A 25,600-nucleotide genomic window follows, 5' to 3' on the forward strand; every position below is an offset into this window, starting at 1 on the left:
TTTAGCTACTTTACAATTAATGTTTCCCGTTGAAGATAAAGCTAATTTAACAGGGCATTTATTTATTTTAATCTCTTTTATGACAAAACTAATTTCATTCATTAATTAAGTTACATAGTCATAAAAATCCAAAAGGTTTTTATTGTTTGTTTTGTGAAAACAAATTACTTAGTCAACGGAGATTATAAAATAATGATACCTTTATATGAACTTAACACAAACTCCCACGCGGAAACCAATTATTAAAAAATAACATCGATATAGTTGTAAAAGCAAATACAATATTTTAATATTCAATAATCACCTTTCACACAAAATAAATTACCAAAGTCGCCTTTTTTATGTTCGAGATAATAAATCGTCAACCAGACGATCTGTGTCAATAATTCATTGTATCCAAAAGCGTTTTCTAACGCCGAATTTAAACTAGAAAATAATTAATAAAAGAAACTTGATCAATCCCACCGACTTACACCACGATAAAACACAGAGGAAATTGATAAATTATTTTATCTAAAAGTCGCCCACGACATAGATTGAACAGCAGTAAGTCAACTTTTCAAATTCTTGAAATGTCAACGCTGCGATAATTTTTAAAGGGTGTATTTTTTATCTGCATCACACTTTCATTTTTTCTGTTTATCTGTTAAGCTGTCGACTGTAAGATCTTTTAAGGGTAAGTAGGTGTGATAAATTACTTACTGTGGTATACTTTCTGAGATAACTAAACTTTATCTTATTTTTGAAGATTAGGGATATTCTAAGATTAGAAACCAATTTTAGTCACATTAACTTTATGCACTGTTCAATCTAGATAATGTTACAAGAATAGTTAGAAGAAGAAGAATAGTTAGAATAGTTAGTTTAGTAGTTTCCTGAATTTATAATGGTTTTGAATAAATGTGTCATAAACTCATTCTTTAGGTCAGTGGTAAGTTTCACAAGACATTGATACACGTAATCTGAGCTTTATCCAAACGAACGCTAGCAGAGATGTATTTTTAAAACCTAGTTAACCTAGACTTCTAGATCTTACCTGTACAATACCAACATCGTTTCTTTTATGTCACCGACGATTTAGTCTCCAACTTATTTATGACTAAATTTATGATATCGACATTTATTTTACCAAATGACTATATTGCCAAATTGGCTATGCTTTATATAAAATCTGGTTTGCATAATCATTTAACTATTAAATGATGAAATATGGCGAAATGTATTGAAAAGTATCTCTAGATATATAGTTTATTAATGTTCATACGTATTTGGTTTTGATGTAAAAGTGTTGATTTCGGCAATCGGCAATTTAATTGGAGAAGTGAAATCGATAGGCTGGGAGGAAGTGGGAAGTAATTAGTGTTATTTATATCTTCATATTAGCTACTACGTCTAAATTCAGTTTAATTTCTACAGTTTAGATTTATCATTTAGAAACACGCTACATTATTTTTCCAGTTTTTTTTTGTGCCAAGCTTACCTTCATAGGTTTTTAGCTTTTTTAATTGACATACAGTTAATGGCAAATTATTGCCTCGATGCCCCATTTGTTAGGTAAGCAAAATAAAAGCCGAAAACTGATGAGACGAGAATAAAACGAGGACAAGTTAGTTTTAACCAAAACATGCTTTTTTTAAGCTTTTCTTTGTCTTTTTTGCAAATAAACTAAATTATTTCTGCAAAAATAATTACAAACCAAACACATTTTCATCAAAGCTATTAATTGAAAAAAAGGTGTTTGCTTGCTTCAGAAATTCTTATCAGAAGTAATGTGGCACGGAGCGTATTACATTAACCGGTAGTTACATGCGTTCGGTACCAGGTTCGATTACCGGCCGCAATATTTACGGTCGGGCACGTCACGACTAACGTCTATTGAAAATTACTAGTTTTTAAAAGCTGTTTTATTGCCAGTTGAATATTCAGTTAGAGGTTATGTTTAAAACGTGTTCGTTCGTTTGTTGGGTTAAGTTATTTTGTTACTTAGTAAGTCAGATTCATTGTATATTTCATTGTATGTTTCATTAGTAGGTAATAAGCTTATTAATTTGTAAGAATGTTTTATTTGGACAGTGGTTATTTTTGGAGGTAAAAAAAATATTTCTTATGAAGAAGTTTGCATTAAACGTAGGTATCGTGGACTTTATATGACGACATTTTGAGTACATAATAGGATTTCGAAATTGTCAAAAAAAGAAAACAAGAATTAAATTGATAATTGGTTTGGTCATTGAAACATAGTGTTATTGCCATATGTGACAATAAAAGTTTTTAAGTAGGTAACAAGACACAGCTGCTTTTACACCTACTAAAATCACGAATAAAAATACAACAATATTTTACCTACTACAAACTGCTGACTTCTCCTGTCAATTGTAAATCATGTTTACAGTTTTTAGCTAAGACAAAAAAAATCTGTTACGAAACCGTTTAGAGGTGAAACAAAAACACTGACAGGTATATAGTTCTTGTATATACTTGCTACGTGTTCTAATAATAGAATTTTACCTATTGAAGCTATTTTTGTGGTTTCCTTTGAAATAATTTGTTTTTAGATCGCTTACGTGAGAGCTCTATTTTTAAAGCCTTTTATATCACAGCTTATCAACGTGACGTTAAGTGTAGTAAACTATTTTTAATCAATAACAATATCTTATGATGGTTACAGTTTGACATGGTAATTTAATATTTCAAACTTTTAGTCGGCTGACAGTTTTTTCAGGCTCATAAATCAGTATGGAAACGAATCAGTACGCACATAACAACGATCACGTGTGTTCCTAAAGTTTTCCTTTTTAACCAAACAAAGTATAAGGATATAATAACATTGATACTAGGTCAACGTTTGATTTACAATATTTAAATAACAACTTCGGTAATTCTGATCACGACGGGAATCGATCGAAAACAACACAAAGAGGCGTTTACGTCAATGCGCAAGAGTTTACAAGTGTTTAATAGGCAGGTTGATGAACAATTTATGTGTTAAGTCTAGAAAAGTAACTAGGTTAATAAGTACGCTTTCGATTCTACTTTTAGTTATTTGGCTTGGTTGGTGTAAGAAAATACATAGATTTAGACTTTAATCATACTTGCAAGTTATTTGATCTGACATTGTGCAGTGCTCGTCATATAACATTTATGTACTGAAATTTACTATTATTTGAAGATATTAATTGGCTTTAAGACTTAACATTTTCAAAAAAATATGTGCATGGGGCATGTCCAAAGCGTCAAATGGTTGACTTGAGAGAGGCAAAACTATAGACAAAAACAAAAAAGCATCTGAATTTGAATCCGAAGCATTCATCATTCATCAATGTATTGCACAAAATCCTTATCCCCTTATGGTTACTTATTCTACTATACAACTTTAAAAAACAAGCAAATCAATATCGCCCACGGCCCAACCAGATGTTCATCAAGTAATTACAAAGTGTCGAGTGTCACTAGTATAGTTCTGCGGTGCAACTCGAGTGCTCATCTGCGGTGGGATATGAAAACGAGAAGGTTGCACGAGGATGAGACTTGCTATCGTGTTTTACTTGATTGTGGACAAAAAGAGGAACTGTTTGTGGGAATATTATTGTTTAAATAGTAGTAGAAAATATCATTCGATTTTGAAAGGTAACTGAGGTAAGTATCGGATTCCCCTATCTTTTAAAGGATAAGTGTTGCTCAGGTAAGAATGAGGAGATCAGTTAGGCAGTCCCTCTATGTGAAACACTGATAGGTACGTCTACTTAGCTGTATTAAATTAGACTAGAAGCTGACCTTATCATAGTTGAGACTAAGTTAGAAAGCCTAGACAGGTGATGAATGACCTGACACAAAAAAAAATACCGTCTGTATCACTGTAAGCAGACGCCTTAAAATATGATAACGAAAAAGTATTACAAAAAAGTTTCAGATAAACTCTATGAAGTCACATCAAATACAAAACAATTTGCAAACCAATTCCAAAACCGCTACAAACACTCAGTCAAAGCGAGAAAATAACCAATCACAAACAGCACTCACAAATTCATTGTAAAGATCAATAAACATTCATTCAGGTGCAACTATCAGCCCGAACCATTCATCTGGGCATACCACCGACTGGTAACACTACTAATTGGTCGTAGTTACCTTGTTACTACTCGTAAGATTTCTCTTAATTGCCAAAACGGGTCGTAAAACAAACGTTTTGGCACCGGCCGCGGAGATTTCGAACATGGCGACGGCGCTTCGAGAGTATCTATTTTGAATAAATTAGTGTGTCTGTTTGTACTGTTGACATATTTTGAGACAAAAAAAAAAAGAAATTGGACTATTTGAACCTACCTTACAGCCTTCTTATCGTGCCACTGCTGGGCTCAGGCATCCTCTCACGAGGAGAAAGATTGAGACAAAGACACCACGACTTATTTTTTACCAATTTAATAATTATTTGTTTTTTTTTTTTCATAAGCAACGGGTCCACCATTAACTAATACCTACATACTCAACGCCTTATGCTTAACAACAAAAACGAGAATCCATCTAAAAAAATAGCAGACAACGCCGGGTGTACGAGCTAGTTATCGATAAATTCCGATGCCTATTGGCGTTCTTGTCCATAAGTGAGGATGTGTGTGGGTAATAAACGCTTAACTGGATCGAGTACTGGTAATGCTCGGCCGGTCGATTTCCGTAGGGTTTTAGATATCGGTAGATTTTTGCTCTCAATTCGATCTGGTTCCATAAAGCTGATTGAGTAAATGTTTTATTTTTAAATCTACAATTAACGTGGACTAGTTTAGTTCTGAAAAATCTGGATCACGGTGTGTTTTACTGCTTTATGGTGGATCGTAAGTTAGGCGGAAACCATTAAGTAGCCTGGAAATTGCAGATGAGTTAGTGAAAAAGACGCATGTTTTCAAATGACACTAATGTTACATTTAGTGACACTAATGTTCACAAAATTGATTATGATATTAAAAAAACAAGCAACACAAATAATTGACCACATTTCAAGCCAAAAAATATTAATTAAACTAATTTATTAATGGAAGCAACCATATTTTTTTCCCAAAAACTTGTATTTTTGACAACCTATGCTAATTAGTATGTCTGCCAGTTTGATAACATGTGAACAGAATACCTTTTATTTATGGGGTCCCATGCTGTCATTTAACACTTATACATTGCGGTAAAATGCCAAAATTCACACATATATCAAGTTAAAACGAGATCCCAGCTTCCGACGTACGGAAAATATAAGAAAAGCAATTAATTTGATAGTAAAAAGTAAAAGTTCGATATATTTTTGTCGAGATAAATTCTTATTAAGTATTCTTTTAATGGCGACAAAATAACGTTTTCGTTCATCTTTTTTGGTTGAACGATAAATATTTTCTGGTTGTTGCTCTATTGCAGCTTTAATGGACTATAAAATTGATATTATTACTTGCTTTTTATGACTTGTTTACCTGATACAATCCGCTAATTGAGATCGTCGACATTAATGAAGATATCAACTCTTGACAGTTGTGTAAAAATGATACTCTAAATTGTAGTATTAAAAGATAAAAATCTCTGAAAATAATATACAAAATTAATATTACAAATGAGGTCCAAAAAATTCGCTACCAAAAAGTTCTCAGGCTACCAAAACCCGGCCAACAAACACCAAATAAGTTTGATTAATAAAGGTTTACACAAATGTACTCATACCCGCTAGGTGGCTAATGTATTTGACCCCACATATACTCGTGTTAGCTTTTGAACTCCTAATGCTCAGCCACAAATCACCTCTCAACCTTTTCCCATCACCCGATAGTCACGACAAATCGTATTAGAATTAACAACTATCTATCAATTGACACGTACATTCTTTCTACACACAACATCCATTACCGTTTTTGTTTGCTCAGAGGAATACTCCAACACTTACTACAGGTTATTGGTAACAAATCTAATAGTAATAGTCGTTATCATGATTGATAGCCAGTGTAGGCCCGTGTGATGTATAAACAGCTGTCTATAAAATCGTTCGTTGTTTCACAATTAACAGGCTATATTTGAATATATTTGCGTCAATTTTATATAGTAACAACATAAATCGAATTATCAAATTGATTATAAAACGCTTTTCTATATATGATGGTGTTAAAATATAAATGGTGAGATGTGGTGTACATGATGTATCAAATATGAAAGTTGATAGTGGTGAATCTTTTAAAAAGTAAGTGGCCTTATTTTCACGCTAACTTGATGTCAAAATGATAGGAAATCAATCAAGCATATCAATAAATAGTGTGGGTATTTGCCACGAACCTACTGGGTCAATTAAAATGAAAATCATTAATTTGATCCAAGTTATTTACCATCGTTATACACTCACATTTTATTCACTTACACTTAATCTAGACACACGGTAGTGTGTCCGCCAAGTTCGAGCAAAAAAAGCGACACACCGGCCGTGGGTTATATTACACGAACCATTTCGGGCCAAATTCGACCCCCCTATAACTCAAAATCTATTTTATTTACACATTTCAAATTTCTAGTATCTGTTGAGACCCCCTCACTTATCTAAAATTCAAAATTTCATTAATATACCTATTGTAGGTCTTGAGATATTGACGTCAGAAAATCGCTATTTTTACTATACACTCACTGACTGACTCACTGATTCACTGACTCACTCATCAAAAACCTAGACCACTTCCAATGGTCGTATTGACTTGAAATTTGGCATGGAGGTAGGTCTTTATGTCAAGGTAAAGGGAAAAATCTGAAAATGGCCAAGTGTGAGTCGGTTTCAAAATAATGAAGGTGTAAAATACCCAGTGTAAATTTATACCCCTAAGGAACTAAAACGAACTAAATTTATCTATATGTATATAATATATCTTCGAATGGTCGTACTGATCTGAAATTCGTTACAAAGGTTTGTATTTAGTCAAAGTAAAAATCTGAAAACGGCCAAGTGTGAGTCACTTTCGAAAATAATGAATGTGTAACTTTGATCCACGAACATAATATATGATAACATGTCATGTCAGTCAGTTGGTAAATCTAGTCCATTTAGTTAATCTAGTTCATTTCTTTGTAAGAAGCATAGTGCATATTCAAAAATCTGAAAGATAGTATAAATGAGACATTTCCTTAACTAACTTAATCATAAGAAAAAAATAAAATAAACAACCTTACAAAAATAAATGAAATCCCACCCAAAACAAAAATGTGAAAGGCTGCAAAGTTCGATAATATGGAAATCCTTCGCCTATAAAAGAAGTGAGATCTGAATAAGTACCAAGTTCCATACACATACCTCAGTTAAAAATAGTTACTTTTTAATAATGTTACTTGGCAAGTTTTAATAGAAAATTAAATACTTGATTCATTGCGTTTAGTAGGTTTATAAGAAGGTGTGTGAAAACTTGCCAAGTAACATCATTAAAAAGTAACTATTTTTAACTGAGGTATGGGTATGGAACTTGGTACTTATTCAGATCTCACTTCTTTTATAGGCGAAGGATTTCCATATTATCGAACTTGGCAGCCTTTCACATTTTTGTTTTGGGTGGGATATATTTTTACGAGTTGATTGATAATATATGGTAATAAAATACTTAGAAATTACGTTGTTGAACATATTACGGTATTGACATTTCGTTTAATTTACGATTACTTTACTAAACATTTTCGGTCCATTTTTTTTATTTCATAAACTTATCATCTAGAGGCATTGTATTTCCATAATCTTATTTTAGCCCATCGTGACAAAAATATAAATAATTACTTGGTAATCTTCCTTAATTGATTCACCTGAAAAGGAGCTACATTTTCTCTCACAATTAAAAATGTAAATGACCAATTCATTATTATTTTCAAATTACGCGACTTCCGATGGAAACCTACCGTAAGCAAAATTACACCAATAAATACCTTTAAATAGTTTGATTTGATTCGATAAAGACGGGCCCAAATTCACGTCGATATGTTCCCATAGAATTTAACAACTTGGCTCCACTTGATTCTTGATTCAGAACCATTGGAACGGACGTCCTCTATTAGTTCACAAGGGATATTAACATAAATTACTAAATATATAATTTATATGAATATATTTGCATATTGGATGTCGACTATTATAGACTAGTTGAGTTTGTTGAATCATGAGGCGCTTCGATATGAAAGGGCCCGCTCTATCACTCTTTTATAGTCATCGTTTGAAAACAGTTCATTTATTTTCGTAATTTCTGTAGATGAACACGACTTTGTGATATAAATATTTAATTTTCGTATTAAAGCTGTAGATTGGCAGTTTGGAAATGTTTGATTATAAAGTGTCATCTACGTCCAAATAGATTGGTCGGATCATTTATCAAAAACTTATCAATGGCCTGCAGAACGTCATTAAGTAAATCAGGCAGTAAATAATGATATATTTTATGTTGCGTAATTAAAGTAAACGTCGTTAAGTAGTATTTGTGTAACTGCATTCTTTATTACAAAATTTTGAGAGCAATAATAAATTAGTATTTACAAACAATCAAGCAGGTTGATGAATTGTTTTGAGGTTATTTCGCAAATAATTGACATAATTGAAGCATTTTGAAAGGGGGAAATGGCAGATTTGTTGCGTCGAATATAATTACAGAAACTATCTCACTAAGTTGTCTATTATTCTAATAGCAAAAATAAAATATGTAACAACACATGCTTATTTGAAAGAGTCCTCCTATATCGGAAAGTTGTATTTATTGACTAGTTAAGTGCTTGTGGCCGAAACCTCCTCCCAATACGCGCTGTATCAGTGGTCAGAGTGTTGTTACCTAAATCAATCCAGATGTCTAATGAGAGCCTATTTAAGTGTTTAGTTTTGATGTAGGTATGTATACGACTTTTTTCCTTTCGTGAAATACCTCGGAGTACCTACGGGTCCCTTCAAATTGTATAGTATTTCCATTGTCTTGAAAAATATATACCTACTCATACACGGATATTAAATAATAACACCATTCAAAGATTTGCCTACTCCAAAACAACATACATAGTTAACTTTTTCACAGACCGTATCATCCCATACAGATATGACATGAGACTCGATATCCCCGAGATTGTAACTCAAACCGTCACGGTCAGCTTGCCATGGCTTTCCCATCAAACGTATCAATATAGAAACAACGGATCATATGGCAAGTGAATGAAAATATATGAATTGTGATACCTTTTCAACGGTGATGTGTTTTTAAAAATATATGTTAACGGTTTGGATGTCTACGTGTTTTACGCTCTGTGGGTTTTAGGGCTGAATAAAAATATTGTACGGGTTTAATTACGGGTTTTGTATAAGGTAGGATTTGCACAGCATGGATTTCCTAGTGGCTGAGGATTCGCCAACTGCGACTGGCCTTCTCTGTTTGAGAAGAGGCAAGAACCCTGCAGTGGGGCATAAAAAAGCTAATGATAATAATTAGGAAGTAATAAGTAAGAAATTTTTATTATTATTTGATTTGATTTTATTAGGTAAAAAGCTTGAACAAAATTTAAAAAAAGACAAGGGTGCTTTTATTTTTATGTTCGATTTAAGTCTTAGATATCAAAATGTAACAACTACCCAAGGGGTGGAGACCTGGTGTCCTGAAATACAGACTTAGGGTCAATTCCCACTGAAAGAGCAGCGGCCGGCAGCGGCCGGCAGCGGCCGTAATTGCAAGGGATTGAGCGCGAGCGCGGCGGGCCGCGCGGCGCCGCGCGGCGCCGCACCGCGCCGCGCTCTTACATTTTCCGTGCTCTTACGGCCGCTGCCGGCCGCTGCTCTTTCAGTGGGAATTGACCCTTAACGTCTAGCTTAGGCACCAGTCTCCCACAGTATATTCAAATTATGTATTTTTAAGATACAATGTTAAATGTACCAAACATATTGTGGTGAGAAATAAACATTTATTTATTATTATTAAATTTAGGTATTAAGCATACTACTTGTATAATGATTGTAAATAAAATGTTGTCTCAAAAAAATATTTTCCAATATTTCTTACAGACGAATAAAATATATTCGTCTGTAAAGAAAGTCTACTTCAATAAATTAATCAGCATGTTACGAATGAGATGATCAGTCAAACATGGTTTGTAATAAGCGCAAAAACTCCATATGAGCTACTTAGTTATCTCCCAGTTATTCTAAGTGATGAATGAGAAAGCTGGTAGAACTATCTGAAATTATTCTCAATAAATCAATCAATAAATCAATTAGCAATGCATTTTATTATAGTTTTGCTAATTACTCTTCCTTTCTTTGAGCTTTTAATAAAAACACTGCACATTGTTCCGAGTGTTTCTTTTTTCTGGACAAAAAAAAACTATTCACCGGCCCCAATATCGCGCATTAGGAACTTTTTTTTGTATCCACATGTCAATTTATTTCGCCATTGATATAATTTTTTGTCCACTAAGCAGGTAATTCTTGAGGTAACTTTTTCAAATTTGCACCTTCACATAATGCGCCTTTTTTATGGGTTTTAACGCAATTCCACTAACGATGCGTTTGATTGTATACTTCCGGGCACCTTTGTGAAACCTGTTCACTATGGTATTTTTTTGGCCCCATATGTTATAAAGTAACAAGGATAATAATCGATAGAACAGATCTTTCTTAAATAAAATTGATATCGATCCGTATTTCGATTATGTTTGCACGTGATCTCACTATAACAGTTGATTGAGCTATGGAGCTTAATAACTCATTTTGCGAACATTAAAAAGAGTATCGATAATGTAATTCCTAATAAACGATTGCTTACTTAATTTAATTTTTATCTAGCTACTTAAATAAGTTTATAGGAAAATCAACTTTATAGCTACAAAATAAAATTTGAATTAGTGTGTTCCGCTCTGGGCATTAAACATTTATAACAGTGCTCCGGTACGCCGTTTCTGATGACCACAAATCACAATTTCAATAGTGCAAAGAACAAATTGGTTTCCAGCAAATAATTATATTTTATTGCAAACATTTCTACCGATAGCAACGCGAACATAACTCTACGGAACTAACTAACTAGTCTAACGAGTAAACTGTACGTGTGAGGTATGTCTTTGTGTTTGTTTATTGTTAAATTCATAATAAACAAGCTGTTGAAATTGTAAGAATAATCTTTGGAATTGTGTTATTTTATTACGTGTAAAATAAATCGCTTCAGGAAGAAAGCTTTTTGACATTTTGAAGACCTAGTTTATAAAGACTACAGACCTATTCCTTCATCTATATTTTCTTTAAATATCAACTGAAAAAGGAATATCATGTCAATCGAATAGAATCAAAAATGTTCACTGATCTCATTAACAACAATCATACACAATAATAATATTATGCGCAGTCTTTTATGTGTTAGAAATTGGCAAGGTTTTGCCCGTCATGGGGCCTATATGACCCGTAGTATATTATCTATTTTATAGCACTAATGAAGCATTCACTGCAATGACCGAGCTATAATTTGGTTTTATGCTAACTGAGAATAGCAATTAGCTTTAATCTTTTAAATCTCCATAGCGATCGAATGATTTTATCTTTTGTAAAATTATTTAGGTGGTTAATTTTATAAGTTAAATAAATGGTGTCCACGTTTATGTGTCAACATCATCAATGTCACAATAAACTGGTGTGGAGCCAGAAGACATAAAATAAAACAAAACGAAATAACACTGTAAATCAGTCGGACAACCAGTAATAAGTTGTTTCAAATTAAATTTGAACTTTACATTTACTGCTCCATTATAAACTAGAAGACATATTAACGCTTACTGATTGATGACGTGATAATTTTTAAATCCAACCGCACCTAAGAGGGATTTAATTTACAATACAACAAAACGTTCCAAGTTTTTGGCCATAAATAAGGTATAATGGAACACTGTGTTTGGCTTCGAGCGACTTTTAGTTAACCAATATCCGTACATATCGTTCCCACGCGTCTTAATCTGTTATTTTTACTGCTTTCTCATTAATAATAGAAACAAGTTATTTGCAATGTAGGAAAAAATGGCCATAAAGCATTTGTTATTAGTTCTTTTTAGAACGATACGTCATTGGTCGCCATTTGTCTTTGAGTCCGCCTATTTATGAATATCATTAAGTCAATATCGATTGAGTATGCTCCGGTTTATATTGATATTAAAATCTTTTAAAACAGTGAATTAAAATCATATTCTTGACCAAAAACAGAGCAACATACGTGCGTGACTAAGTAACTGCTTGGAACTGATGTGCCGCAACCTGTTACATTAAATATCCAACAATGATAAATACTTCCTTCCATATATTCATAAACATAAAAACCACCAATAAATCATCTAAACAAACATTGGTGAACAATCCATGACTACCGCAAGAGATTTTCTATTTTATAAGCCATATACCTCGATGAGCCGACTTTAATAGCTTATGATATTTAACCAATAAAAAAACACTGTAATCTTCGGTAATGAACTACAAATCGTGATCTAAACGTTCTCAGAACTTCTAAAACAGAGACATAATGACTAAAATTTATATGATTCCAATGAATTTTCATATAAAATGAACGCTATAAAGAGTTATTTGTTTCATCCGATTTACGATGTTTGATAGGTCTATCGCGAAATTGCTTTGTTTTAATTTTTATAGCATCAAAATTGAGGGTATATGAAATAGGACCAATAAAAGTCAGATTTCATTAATTCTAGTTTGAATTTTTTTCTACAATTTTTAAGTGTTTGACCAGTGGGAATTGGATTAATAAAGTCTTTGCAAATATTAATGATGCGGAATTTACGATGTCTTGATATCTGTCTCAACTTTTACCGCTATAGTGTTCAATTCAATTAGACACTAGACACTAAGACCATAAATAAGTTTTATGTATGGGAAAATAATTTTGTCTCTTTTAAAGCGCAAAATTTCAAAAAGAGTTTTTGGAGATTTATGTGAATATTATGAAAATGAATAAAAAAATTGTGGCTAAAATGGTCTATTGATGGTGAGATTTTTTTAAAATCGCAGCAGAAGTTAATCAAAGAGATTTCGCCACATATTTTTTTTCCCTTCGTACTTAAGTACGTATGTAAGTACAATTTCTTCTATTGCTACTCTCGCGGCATTATAACAAAAGCGAAATAACACTATATTAACACATGATGCTTACAAGATTTTTAATTGTCCTTATTTGTGACTTAACGAACAATAGGTGATTATGGCATATAGAAAGCGGTGAGCACCACGGGGCTATCATTGTATTTGTTCGACGGGGCCAAGTTATCGATGGATCCACAATCTTTTCAATTAAATATATCGATACCGTATTATAGGCAGGCTAACAAGGAACCATCTGTTTTCAATTAATTAAAGTACGAATAAAAGCAAGATCAATGCAAGTTAATCGTTAAGTGTTTTTGTAATTGAATGTAAAGGCTGGATGGATGATTATTAGACCGTTTTGTGCAACTGTCATTTGTGAGCGATTAATTGAGCCAGTCGTAACAGTGTGCATTTATGACTGTCTACATAGAATTATGCTAGTTCAGTTTTAGTTGTAGCTGTGTTAGGTTTTAATTACCTATTAAGTGGTAGGTACATATTTTAAACCATGGGTGGTCCACTTCAATAGCTCATTGAGTAAGTTTTTTGACAAGGTATTCAATAGAAGGCATATCATCTAAAAATTTTGGGCTTTTTTGCACATTGTACCACATGCCATCTATTTTTTCGAATTACCAAGCATTTAAAAACTGCTAAATACCTAATAATATATTATTTATTACAACTAATTGCGACCAACCTTCTTAATGCACCAATAAATGTATTCACAGTCTAATATCTAATCTACGTACGTTATGCAGGCAGCCGAGTAAACTGAATATGAAAACGCAGGTATAAACAAGTGAATGTATTGGATCGTAAACATAAAATGATAATGTAGTCTAGTACAGGATGGACATGCTCACTCTACGGTATAACGCGAAACTAGTCTAGGAAGCAATAGATGGATTTTATAATAAAATGCGGTGTTTTTTTTTGTCCAGGTTAAAAGAGTGGTTGACCCACTGTGCATTTTTTTTTTGTAAAATATGTATGAGTAAACTTTTTTTGGTTATTTGATAAAACTAGACTAAATTGTGTCGATCAGTTAAGCTTTTTGTATTTGTCATTAATTTATCACTTTAGTAGTATTGTTCAATACCAATCACTTTTAGTGCATGGTTCAAAATTTTCTGAACATCAGTTGATTATTTTAAAATATTTGTATGAATAAAATAGTTTTTTTTTTTCTAAAATAAAATTGCTTGTTAACAACTTCTAAATAAACAAACCACAGGAATATTTCATGGGGGTAGTTCTTATGAATGGCCATAAAATACGTGATAACAACAGCGTATGACCACGGACACCTATCAGCGAACATCTAATCACTAACCAGCGAACGATTGGTTATTCAAATGTTTGAATGTCCTGCGGGGATGTTGATGTTTTATGCGCAAGCAAAACAGTTAATTTTTCTTTGAATTTTACAGTTTTAAGAGAATAATTTTGTATTTTGATAATGGAATGAGGTACCTACATAACAAAAAAATGATTTTAAATTCACTATTATTAGGAATGTTTTTTTTTTTACTTTATGAAAATCAGATTTTCAAATAATTTATTTCACAGTGTGTTGTGAATATTTCATTCTGTATAAAAAAATAAGAATTAGGAAGAACTTTCTTTATTGTATTTTGCATAAAATTTTAACTGTCACACATTAGTCAATCTTGCAGGCGCCGGCGCCGCTTATCTGTCTTATACTCATTAATAGATATCACATTAACGTAATTATTTTTTTACTTTGACAGTTATTTGGGATGCCATCAGTTTACCAGGAAGACAGTTTCCGACGCAGTTTCCGCAGCAAACAAATTTAAGACCATCGCCCTCGTGACTTATGAATCTATTATCATGAATTAACAGCTAAGAATAAACCCATAAGATTAACGACATAACAAGCTTGTTAATTACTATCTAAACGACAATTCCCACGTTTAATAATGGATCGATTCCAAATTCTATTCATTTTACACATCCGATTTTGTTTATTTCATCGACTTTTATCGAACTATGAATATGTAGGCTTCCGTATAATTTGAATTTTATTCATCTTGCGTGATCTAAATGTTAATGGTTATGTCTAGCATAACGCCATCTTCATGAATACTAAGAAGTGGACACTTGCACCGCTCCTGGCTTCTTTTCGCATAACGCTTTCCTTTCTGAAAGCCCGTGCCATAAACTTAGTTTGATGTGTTATTGTAATATGCAAAACGGACTTGTTTATAGATAGCAGTTTATGGATTTCGATATAACATTACAATTTTAAATACTAGATGGTAGTTGATTTTTTAATTAAATTTTATCGCCGCTCGCGGCTTGAAAGCGTTGAATAATTTTGAAATCTTATAAAATAACTCTAAGTTTTATAGGTATGTAATATTTTCGCGGTGAGTGCTTTCCGTAATTGGGAACGATATTAATGTAAATAATGTATGTGTCTGATAAACAACGCTTCTGAGAGGCGTTAGAGTAATCTCATTATTATATTTTCAGCGCGAGATGGGTGTGTCCAATAACCCTTGATATTATCTTTCATGGCCAAGGAAAAGACTAGGTAGATTATGATCAATACAATTCAAACAACATTATCATTGTGATTGTCATGTTTTAAAAGAAGACCCGTAAAGTGAAACCCTAGATGAATTCCGAGACCTACCGTGAAGACATGTATATTCAAAAGCACAAACGTCTAGTAGTGAGGGGTAGTCTCATTGTAATATTGAAATTTCACCAAGACAACGTAAATCGTCCAGGGACATTTAAATAAATGTGAATGAAATGAATCTTGTACTTCGCATAAATCAGTCATAGCTTGACAATGGGGCAAGCTGAAGACTTAGTCACAAGACGCAGTGGTGACCGGCATCTGTCACTGTCCAACATACGATTATACACTTTATTTTTAAAGCTGTAAGTTATAATCTCCCTTGAAGGACGGTATGAGTTAAACCAGTTTTTCATTTTTGCAAATTGTAATAAGTAGTAAAAGGTGGTCACGGTTTTAATGAAAATTTTAAAGTTATTTCTAGAAATAGCTACATAATAATAGGTCATGCCATGATTAAAAGATTAGCTATAGTGGGCAGGTTAACAGTGATGAATCTCTGAGTATATTGTGAGGCCAACCATTTAATGGATTTGATAGGTTCATTTTACCACATAAAGGTTGTTTATCCAGTTAAATGTTATAATAAAAATAAAAGCAAAGGCAATAATAATAACAACGCTAAAGGTATGAATGCAACGAACGAAACATTTCGAATTTTGGTTAGTCGTATTTGGACCATCCTTAATGAGACCATCCATATCGTTTTCCTTTCTGAGTGCCTGGTTAATTAAAACTTCCAAATACATATTAACCGATATTCCGACTCTCACTCCATTAACTAAAGAATCCGTATCGCCAAATGCATTACCAGCCTCTTCATAAGTTACACATCAAAATTGATTGGCTTCTGCCACGCACGAACTATTTTCTATTTCTATGGTCTCTAGACCATTCAAAATACATACATACATTTCAAACAAATCACTTCTCCGTGGTCTATCAATTAGATGTACGTCAATAATTATATGGCTGTGTTTATGGGCACTTTTAATTATAATATGAATATGAATTTCTAATGAGAATGCTTGAATGATGTTCGTATTAGTAAAACTTATTTTATGTGGATAGTCTATCATTTAATCATGATTGACGGGCTTAAGGATTTTTTGTGGATTATTAGTTTTAATGTCTATATTTTTAGTTCTAGCCTTTCCAATTAATTATGGTGGAACTTTTTCTCTGGCTTCCCCTTGACAAATTTTTTGCCTGCTGTTAATATTAATTGCATGATTGCCATCATTTTCATTTTCTCCGACAGCCATTTCTTTTATCCCAATTTCACTTTAAACACCAAATTATGCATTCAAAATTTTCTCATCTTCACATGTAACTTCAAACTGACCTTACACGGAAATTAAGGTAAGACAATTGCCTATTGCGAACTATGTTTTATCATAGCTTGCACACATAATACGAAGTAAAAACAGCATTACCACACTAGAAGAGAGTGTTGAGCTCATTGTTCGAACACAAAAGCGAAAGTTCATTCATTCATTCGTTATGAGATAATTAGGTGTTTCACCTTATTGCGTCACACGCCAGTTTTTCACCGATTGTTTGGACACTGAACTTGTGTGTATGAAAAAAATTGCCACGCGTGCCATTGTTGTGTGATTTGTCGGAAGTTTTTTTTTCTAATGATCAGATGTTGACGCCTCGGTACTGGTAGGAACTGTCAATATGACTGCTGTCTGTAGTTGTTTGTCTTTTGTTTTGAGGTTCTATGCTTTCGGATACTGAACTTCCTAAATTAAGTTCATGTGGACCTCAATCTACATTCCAATCCTGCATCGTCATGCTACCTTCAATTTATGTGTCATCTATATCTTCCCTTAGATTAAAAGCCTACCAATTCTACCAGAAATACTAAACTGTGACGCACTGGGAATCAGTAATGTTCATTCTGTACACAACTTCCTCATTCTTACACATTCCTTTACCAACGTCATCATCTTTTTTATTATAAATGAAGTAAATATTGCTCACAATACAAGGATTAATTACAACAAGTCTGTTACCTCAACCGCCTTGGTCACAAGTCGTAAGGTTACTCATGCAATGTCAACGGCCGTACGTAATTGCTTCATTTTTGTCACTACATGAATACAGACATTGTTCCCACGGCTTGCTCGTCTTTTGTCTTTTATCATTGTTGCAATAACGAAGCGAATCAAATTCGTTTCCTTGTGTGCTATGATTTACGTTGATTTTCTTTGTTAGAATTTTATTATAATCTGATATCATTTTGAACTCTATAAAAATCTGCAATTGTATTAGCGTACTTCTTAATGAAATTCATCAATATTGTAACCAGTTATAAATACAGCATCAACGTAACTTTAAATATGTATTTCATAATTAGCTGTTTGTAAATTAACATGTATGGTCTACAACAAAAGCGTCGTAAATTCAGACATTTCAATATCTTGAATAAATAACTACAAGGGTAGAAACTCCGTGGTTGCTTTTGTAATGTTCTCGGAGTAATCAATTAAATCATGATCTATATGAACCACTTCAAAACGCACATTGCAAAATAAGCCACCTGGCATATTGAACATACCGATTCATGAATCAGCAACCACCTTTCCTTCATCTATAATTATACCGTTAACTCCACAATTAAGCAGTCCATCGTACAAGAAATCAACACCTAACTATACACAACTATACACTTATTAGAAGTCGATTTGGTATAATTTAGAAGTTTCATGCTCCAATAAGTTTGTTATAAACGCTGTTATAAATTGGTGTTGTCAAAATGTATGAAACACTCCTAATTAGACTCTTGTAACGAACAAAAGTGGTATGGTTAATAAAGGCGCGTGCGTTGAAAGACACAAAAAGCTACTAGTTTGTGTGGTCCAAGTTAGAAGCAGACAGTTTCTTACCCACATTAAATAAATTCCCCAACTTCATGTCTTCATATGCCTATGCATTATCAACTTATTTTACTTGTTTCAGTTATTGAGTACCTACTGTAAATTTTGTTTGAGTTTTTATCCATATTGTAATGCTTTAGGAATGATCGTAATTTATGAATTTCATAAATTTATAGCCTTTATTTTACTCTACTTTATACATAATTATAGATCTACTCCTTATAGATGTCGTAAGGTGTTATAAGGAAGAAGTGCGCCCTCTTTTAAGTTAAACCGCATTCCCATACAGAGAGCTCAATGAACGCTAACGAAGTTAAATTAATTATAAACACAATGCTGTTATCAATACTTACATCTGCCATTACTAAAGTTAAACCAGATTAAACTGGATATACCTTAGCTTGTAGGTACCAGAACTACATGCTTCCTTGAATGTTCCCACCCTACTGGTACAATCTCCTTCCTTAAATACATTGTATGGTACGTTAATTATTTTGTCTACTGCTTTTGCAGCTACTACTTCTTGGAAATCTTGGTATTATACATCAATGACATCTATGAATGTTAGAGTTTTAGTATTATTCAAATCTTCGATCATCATTTTTTATTCTTCTGCACTGATTCTTTCTCCTATGTTCAATTAAGTTTCTAGTTTCTTCCTTGAAATTTGATGCAATGTATGACCGCTTTTTAGCACGTAAGTATCAACACCCTGTTTAGTTTTTTTACCAGATCTACCAGCTCAAACATACACAAACAACAAACACTGCAATTGCTTTTTTACAATACACAGCACGGTCCGAACAAACCAGTTCATAGTGAAAGTTAACATTTGTGCATTCTAACACCTGTGCCAAGTGCGAAAGCTTCCGGCCCAAGCCTCGAGGTATTTTTCTATATAATTACAGATATAAAATAATTTTCTATTACATGCTTGATGCCGGAATCGCCGAATGTAATGCGATTAATTATGTCGTTAATTGATCTGGTTGGTTGAGGTTTCTGAAGGGCGTGGTTGGGTAATTTCCCGGATTTGTATGTTATAATTGTTGATTATGAAGAGTATGTCATCAGATTATATGTGAACGTCGGTATGTATGTACTAACAGATTGTTGAATGTATATTATTATTTCTGCAATTCGACGCTGTTGCTCTGGCACAGGCGGAATCAGTGAGCTTTATGATGACTATTAATATGACTATGATAAGCATTTTTAAATAGAAATGCTTATCCCCCAGCTTAAGGAAGGCTTTTGTCTAGCAGTGGACCTTTACGACTATGACGACGACGAACGACACCTGCCCTTTTAGATGTTCCAACAGAACATATAGGCTGAGTTTCAGACCCACTCCATACTGCTTACGTCGTCATCAAAGAAATGAAAAGTAGTCATGATAACATTTCAGTTCTGAAATACTAGAGAAGAACTTTTTTGAAGACAATCAAGAGAAACGGAAGATTGCCTATGTCATACCTACTTAACAAACTACTCCAATATTTCAAACCAAACAAGTTATTTATAACTGCAAATACTTTATCACGTACTAACAGCCCTACTACAGGGAAAGCTTCAATCATGCGGTTATCCTATGATTCAGTTTTTGTACAATTGTTTGTAAAAACTATTATCGAGTAACCACCGTTCGTGACTATCCGGTATTGCTTCTAACTGCATACTTGGTGGTTTTGTAACTACGTTTATGTAGATGATATAGTTATTTTTCTATTGGTATTTGTTTAGGTATGGTATGAAGTCATTTTTTGGTGGTGTTATTTTGATGTTTATTTGTTTTATTGGTTACTGTTGATTCAAATACGGTGAGGGATATAGAAATTATCTGTCTATTGAATGTACGGTCAGTTTATAGTTGATCATTGTAGATTTTTTTTGACATTTGGTAAAAAAACTAAGTCAATATCTAAGTTATTTATAACAATACTGACATACTGCTAACGGCAAACTAGACTGTTAGTCATAATACGTATTGTATTACAATAAAATCACGATGTAGGTATGACCTGCCACCTGTTTTAAAAACCTAATTGTATATCTACCTATTTACCTAACTTTTATAATATATTCCTAGACATTTTCCTTTCAACAAACAGAAAATAGACATTAAAAACATTGTGTAAGAAAAACAAACATAGGTATTAAGGAAAATCAAATCACTTTAGTAATGCCTAAACCAAAATCTATTTTAGCTTTGATTTGTATGTTTTCGTCAAAACAAGAAGTCTGTTCTCAGCGGGAAATCAATACACTTAGTATTAATGAACACTAACGACCAATAAAAATGAGGCAAATAGATTGATCTAAAATTCTATTCATGTTTAAGCTGTTAAAATATTTTAATTTAAACTAGAGCATCAATTTTGGTTACATCCTCAATTAAGTTTTTTTCGTCACTAAATTGCTTGACAAACATGTAAAGTCAATGAAAAGCTTGGTTTACTTATGTTTCGTTAATTACTGATGTTAATTTTGTGTGTAGGAGTCAATATACGGAACTTGTAAATTCAATCAATTTTCACTGAAAGAAAACTTACTTAAATCACGTGTTGACTAAAAATAATTTTGCACATTTTATTTTTCTTGCTAAAAGAACTTGACAAGTGGGCAAAGACTGACCTTTTGTTGATTAGGTTAAATGCACCCTCTAGTACATTTATAACACAGCTAAACAGAAACTTAAGGTATCTTCCTATACTTACAAGCTAGTAGGTACATTATATCAAGGTGTATTGTTAATGGTATTTCCTTGTAAAACTGTAACACAAAGTGCGTTCACGGAGCCATGAACGTGTGAGGTTAAAGATCGGCTGACGAAAGAACCGTGAAAGCTACAGTATTGAGCATGATGCCCACTGCTAGAAAAGTGTTTTTTAATCTTCGCAAAAAAACGTTTGATCACAAAATAACTTTTTTGTGACATACCGTAGAAAGTTCAAAAATCAGTAGCAGGTGTGGCAAACCTTATTAAAAGTTAAGAATGAGTTGCACCATGTATGTAACTGTAAAGAAAACCCTTAGTATAATAATCGGTATTTATTGCTCTAGCTCTACTCATTGTTTGTAGAATAGAATTTTGAAGAAATTAGATTATAACTCAAACATCAGGAGTTAAATCCTCCAAAGTAATGATGCAAGTAATAGACAAAAGCTAGTTTTGTTTCTAAAAACGAATTCAGTCGATCGCGTAAGGTCCCTTAGGTACGTCAGGTATATCGGATTTAATCTGTTAATCTCCTATTTTCATTCCATTTTAAATCTATACCTACTCAAAGACTTTACGATTTTTCTCCTCACTTTTTGCAACCTATCAATGTTATCATTCTTATTTAAATAAACGTATTTACTGTTTGCGTTTATAGTCAAGCAGAGTTCATTACAGATTGCATCCATAGAGTTCAGAGTTATCTAGAAGTTAATATGCAAAGCCTTTTATGGTAATTGAAGTAAATCGCATAGATATGCAGTTTTGAATATTAAAATTTTATATCTGCCTATTTTAGGATAAAGTTCTATTAACAAAGATAAATATTGATTATATTCATTTGCATGTTTTTAAATATATACGGTTGTGCATCATTTTATATAAGATATAATTTTTGAAGAAAACTCGGTATTTTATGCAGGGTCCGTTCAAATGGCAGGGTCCGTTCAAATGGCAGGGTCGCCATGTGATGTTGGGCTTGCCAACCTTCCGACAGGCAGGGTCCTTAGGTGTTGATGAGGATAGACGTGTTAATAAAACAACAGAACTACATGTCTAGGTATAGTCAAGGCAACCAATACCTACTAAGAAGTGCACACTTTATTGAATATACTACGCTATTTATACAAAGGAAAAGCTACGTGCTTATCTTAACTAATTACTATCTTATTAAATATCTTATTCTGTACGAGGCATTCCTATCGTCTACTTATCTTAACATTATCAATACTAACTAATCACTACGTGATCATAGACCACACCACAGTAGCGTGTGACGTTAAATTCGCAAATCCTGAAAGTAAATTGATCATCGTCAGTATATTGTTGCGTAGCCCAAAAGCCCCTAAGTTTTTTTTTTTTTTTTTTCAAAAATTCGACTCAAATCGTTACACGAAATATTATGTATGTCCGGAAAAGAAAGAAAACTACCTAAACATTACGTAACTGAAAATAACTAAACCAGAATACAGAGTAAAGAACAAGAAACATACCTAACTATGTAATATTTCTCAGCATTAAAAAAACTTCTAAAATTACCATAACAATGGATGCGAAACTCTTAACATAAAGTTTAGGTTTCATTTATTATGCTAAAGACGTCATCACTGTCTATTATAATGTATTTATTAGTATATTTATTTTCCCATATAAATAAATTAAATTTTTACATTGTTTTATTATACAGGTTTATGATAAACACGTTTAAGTTACCATGACGGTTTTATATGGTACACAAAGGATGAAAAAAAAAAAATATTTATGTCTTTTTTCAGGCATTTTGGAAAATCTTCGTATAAAATATTTTGTTAAGTTTTCAATAATACTTTTTCAGTACCATCAGACCGAAATATTTTGTTCGTGAGAGTTTCATTAATGAAATACGCATAAAATTAAAAATGCATCTAACTGAATTACGTCAAAGGAAACTATATTTTTAAATTAAAAGAAATACCGACATATTTTTCTATCAATGGCGATTTAAAATGTAAAACTGTTACCAATGCGCGTATTTCTTGCTTTGAGAGAATTTATCATTGCAAATTATATTATTTTATCTTAGCCACAGGATACCACCTGTGATAGCAATATTAATTATTATAAAGGAACTGATTTTATTGACTTCATTAATATTAATATGGTAACAAATTAATAGTTCAAGAAATTAAGTGTGTGATTAGTAGAACGAATATACCTAGAATTTCAAAATATTATTATGAATGAATGAAAAGTCTACAGTAGGCTGAGAACGATAATTTAATGTGTTGTAAGACATTTTAAACAGTTAGATATTAGTAATCTGATTATCGATTAATTAGGAATGGCTTCCTGCTGTCTTTATTTTCTTGTGAGAAGTGGACCAACTACTTAAATATTTCCAGTTGATGGCAATAAGGAAGATTTTTTGATCACGCATTTAAGTCTTTTATAACATTATAGATTCAGATAATTTGCAATTTTTGATAATTTAATTTAAGCCTGATATTTTCAGTGAGTTTCTATATTCTAGGTAGTAAACTATGTATTTCGGAATTTCAATGAAAATACCTTTTACCGCAATAAGTTAACAATGCGGCGATTAATGGTGACAGTATTATTTTAATAAAACTGTAATAAGAGCGGCGTAATTCCTTTCTTTGCATGAAAACAAGAATAAGTAAGTCAAGGCAAATTTGAAAACCAAAAGAAAGGCAAACTTTTGTTCTAATAAGGCTAATAAACTAAACACATCATTTACATTAGTGTGCACCCCTAAAATATCAAATCACCCCATCCACAAAGGTAATATACTCATATCAAATCATATAATTTGCACGTAAATATTGATAGAATCAACCCTTCAAAACCACTGACCGTGTAATTGGTAAGTACACACAAACAATTCAATTCGTTAATGTGATACGGGGAAAATATTTACTTTCCTTGAGAATGAGAGAATGCCACTTAATGATTGATCAATCATAAATTATTAAAATATATTATCAAAATACATACTGGACAGCTTAACCAAATGTCAATATTGTCTTAGATAACTTTATCTTGCAGTTAATGTCAAAGTAATCCTGAAATACTTAAAAGATATTGTGTCGCGACATTATTTACTTTTAACTTAAAGAATATAACTTACGTCATGATCCGGCACGTATGTGTAAACATGTAGCTTATCGATCCTTATTGTACCCTGGAACGGATACAACAGTGACCCTCGAGGCAGCTCAGCCGAAGTCCACACGCTGACAGAAGCCTCACGGCCCCTCGCTCCACCAGGCCTCAAAGCCAGGCTCAAGTCTTGGGGAATCAACACCAAAGTTTCCATTTTTTCAAAAAAAACACAGTCTTTCTTCAAAGTTCCACAGTCACGACATAAATGAGTTATATTTAAAAATGTGACCGGTCTCGTCCATCACACTTAATGAGGATAAATAAATTAGTATGAGAAAAAAAATGTCGGGACGTCGGTTCGATTATCGGTCGGTGATGTCGCCAACGAAATATCGGCTGTGCGTGATCGATCGTCCGGTGAAATGTCTTTATGTATTAATCACTGCGCGTGAGTTTGTTTAGTGTAGGCACACACTCGAAAAAAAAAATTGTTCATAGTCCACAAAAAAATGCGCGAACGAATCGAAGTGTCTCAAGTTGTTATATAGTGCGGTAATTCGGTACAATATTACATTACGGCTCTGGGCGAGTAGTGTACGGCGCATGCGCGGTAGGATGCGCACGCGCTCTTCTCTGAACGTGCACTGAAGGAAGCGCTAACATTGACCTTAGCCGCGGCCGTGATCGCGTTTACAGTTCATTTTTTGTTCGATAAAAAGGAGAGGAGTTGGGCCCTACAACAAGTAGCTAGACTTAGCTACACAATTTTCGACCTTATTATAAATGAAGTAAGGTATATAGGAATGTAAATGCAAGTTTGTAAGGTGTATAGTAAGGTGCTCCCCTCCAAAGGCGGCACCTGCTTGACCGTGCGCCGCCCGTCAGAGTGGCGTAGAGCGCTGAGCGGCGCGCGCGCACCTTACCCACCTGTACTTTATAGATCAACCTTTTTTTTGGATCATTTTTTTTCTAAGAATGACCTGCGTTAGATGCGGCACTAATTTTAGAAACACTTGTTTGATATGCGTAGTTTTTTTTACTATAAAAACTACACGATATATTTTTTTACCTATAACCGCAAACCATTTAATAATTGCATAAATTTCCAATTATCCTGAGTATGTTAACTGTACAGTTAGGTGCTACTATAAAAACTAAGGAATCTATTTTTAGTTTATTACCTAAGATGATGT

The 25,600-nt window shown here is 33.0% G+C and overlaps 1 protein-coding gene across 1 annotated transcript in view; it reads right to left on the reverse strand.

Moving 5' to 3' along the window:
* The window catches only part of LOC124630084 (zinc finger and SCAN domain-containing protein 21-like), a 67,437-nt gene extending 42,399 nt beyond the window's left edge, over positions 1-25,038 (reverse strand). Inside the window, exon 1 of the mRNA XM_047163808.1 lies at positions 24,433-25,038. Within this exon, the coding sequence (XP_047019764.1) occupies positions 24,433-24,621 (189 nt within the window). The 5' untranslated portion in view covers positions 24,622-25,038. The remainder of the gene's footprint in view (positions 1-24,432) is intronic.
* Positions 25,039-25,600: the final 562 nt, after the last annotated feature.

The sequence above is a fragment of the Helicoverpa zea genome, chromosome 4 (genome assembly GCF_022581195.2).
Source record: "Helicoverpa zea isolate HzStark_Cry1AcR chromosome 4, ilHelZeax1.1, whole genome shotgun sequence".
Classification (NCBI taxonomy): Eukaryota; Metazoa; Arthropoda; class Insecta; order Lepidoptera; family Noctuidae; genus Helicoverpa; species Helicoverpa zea.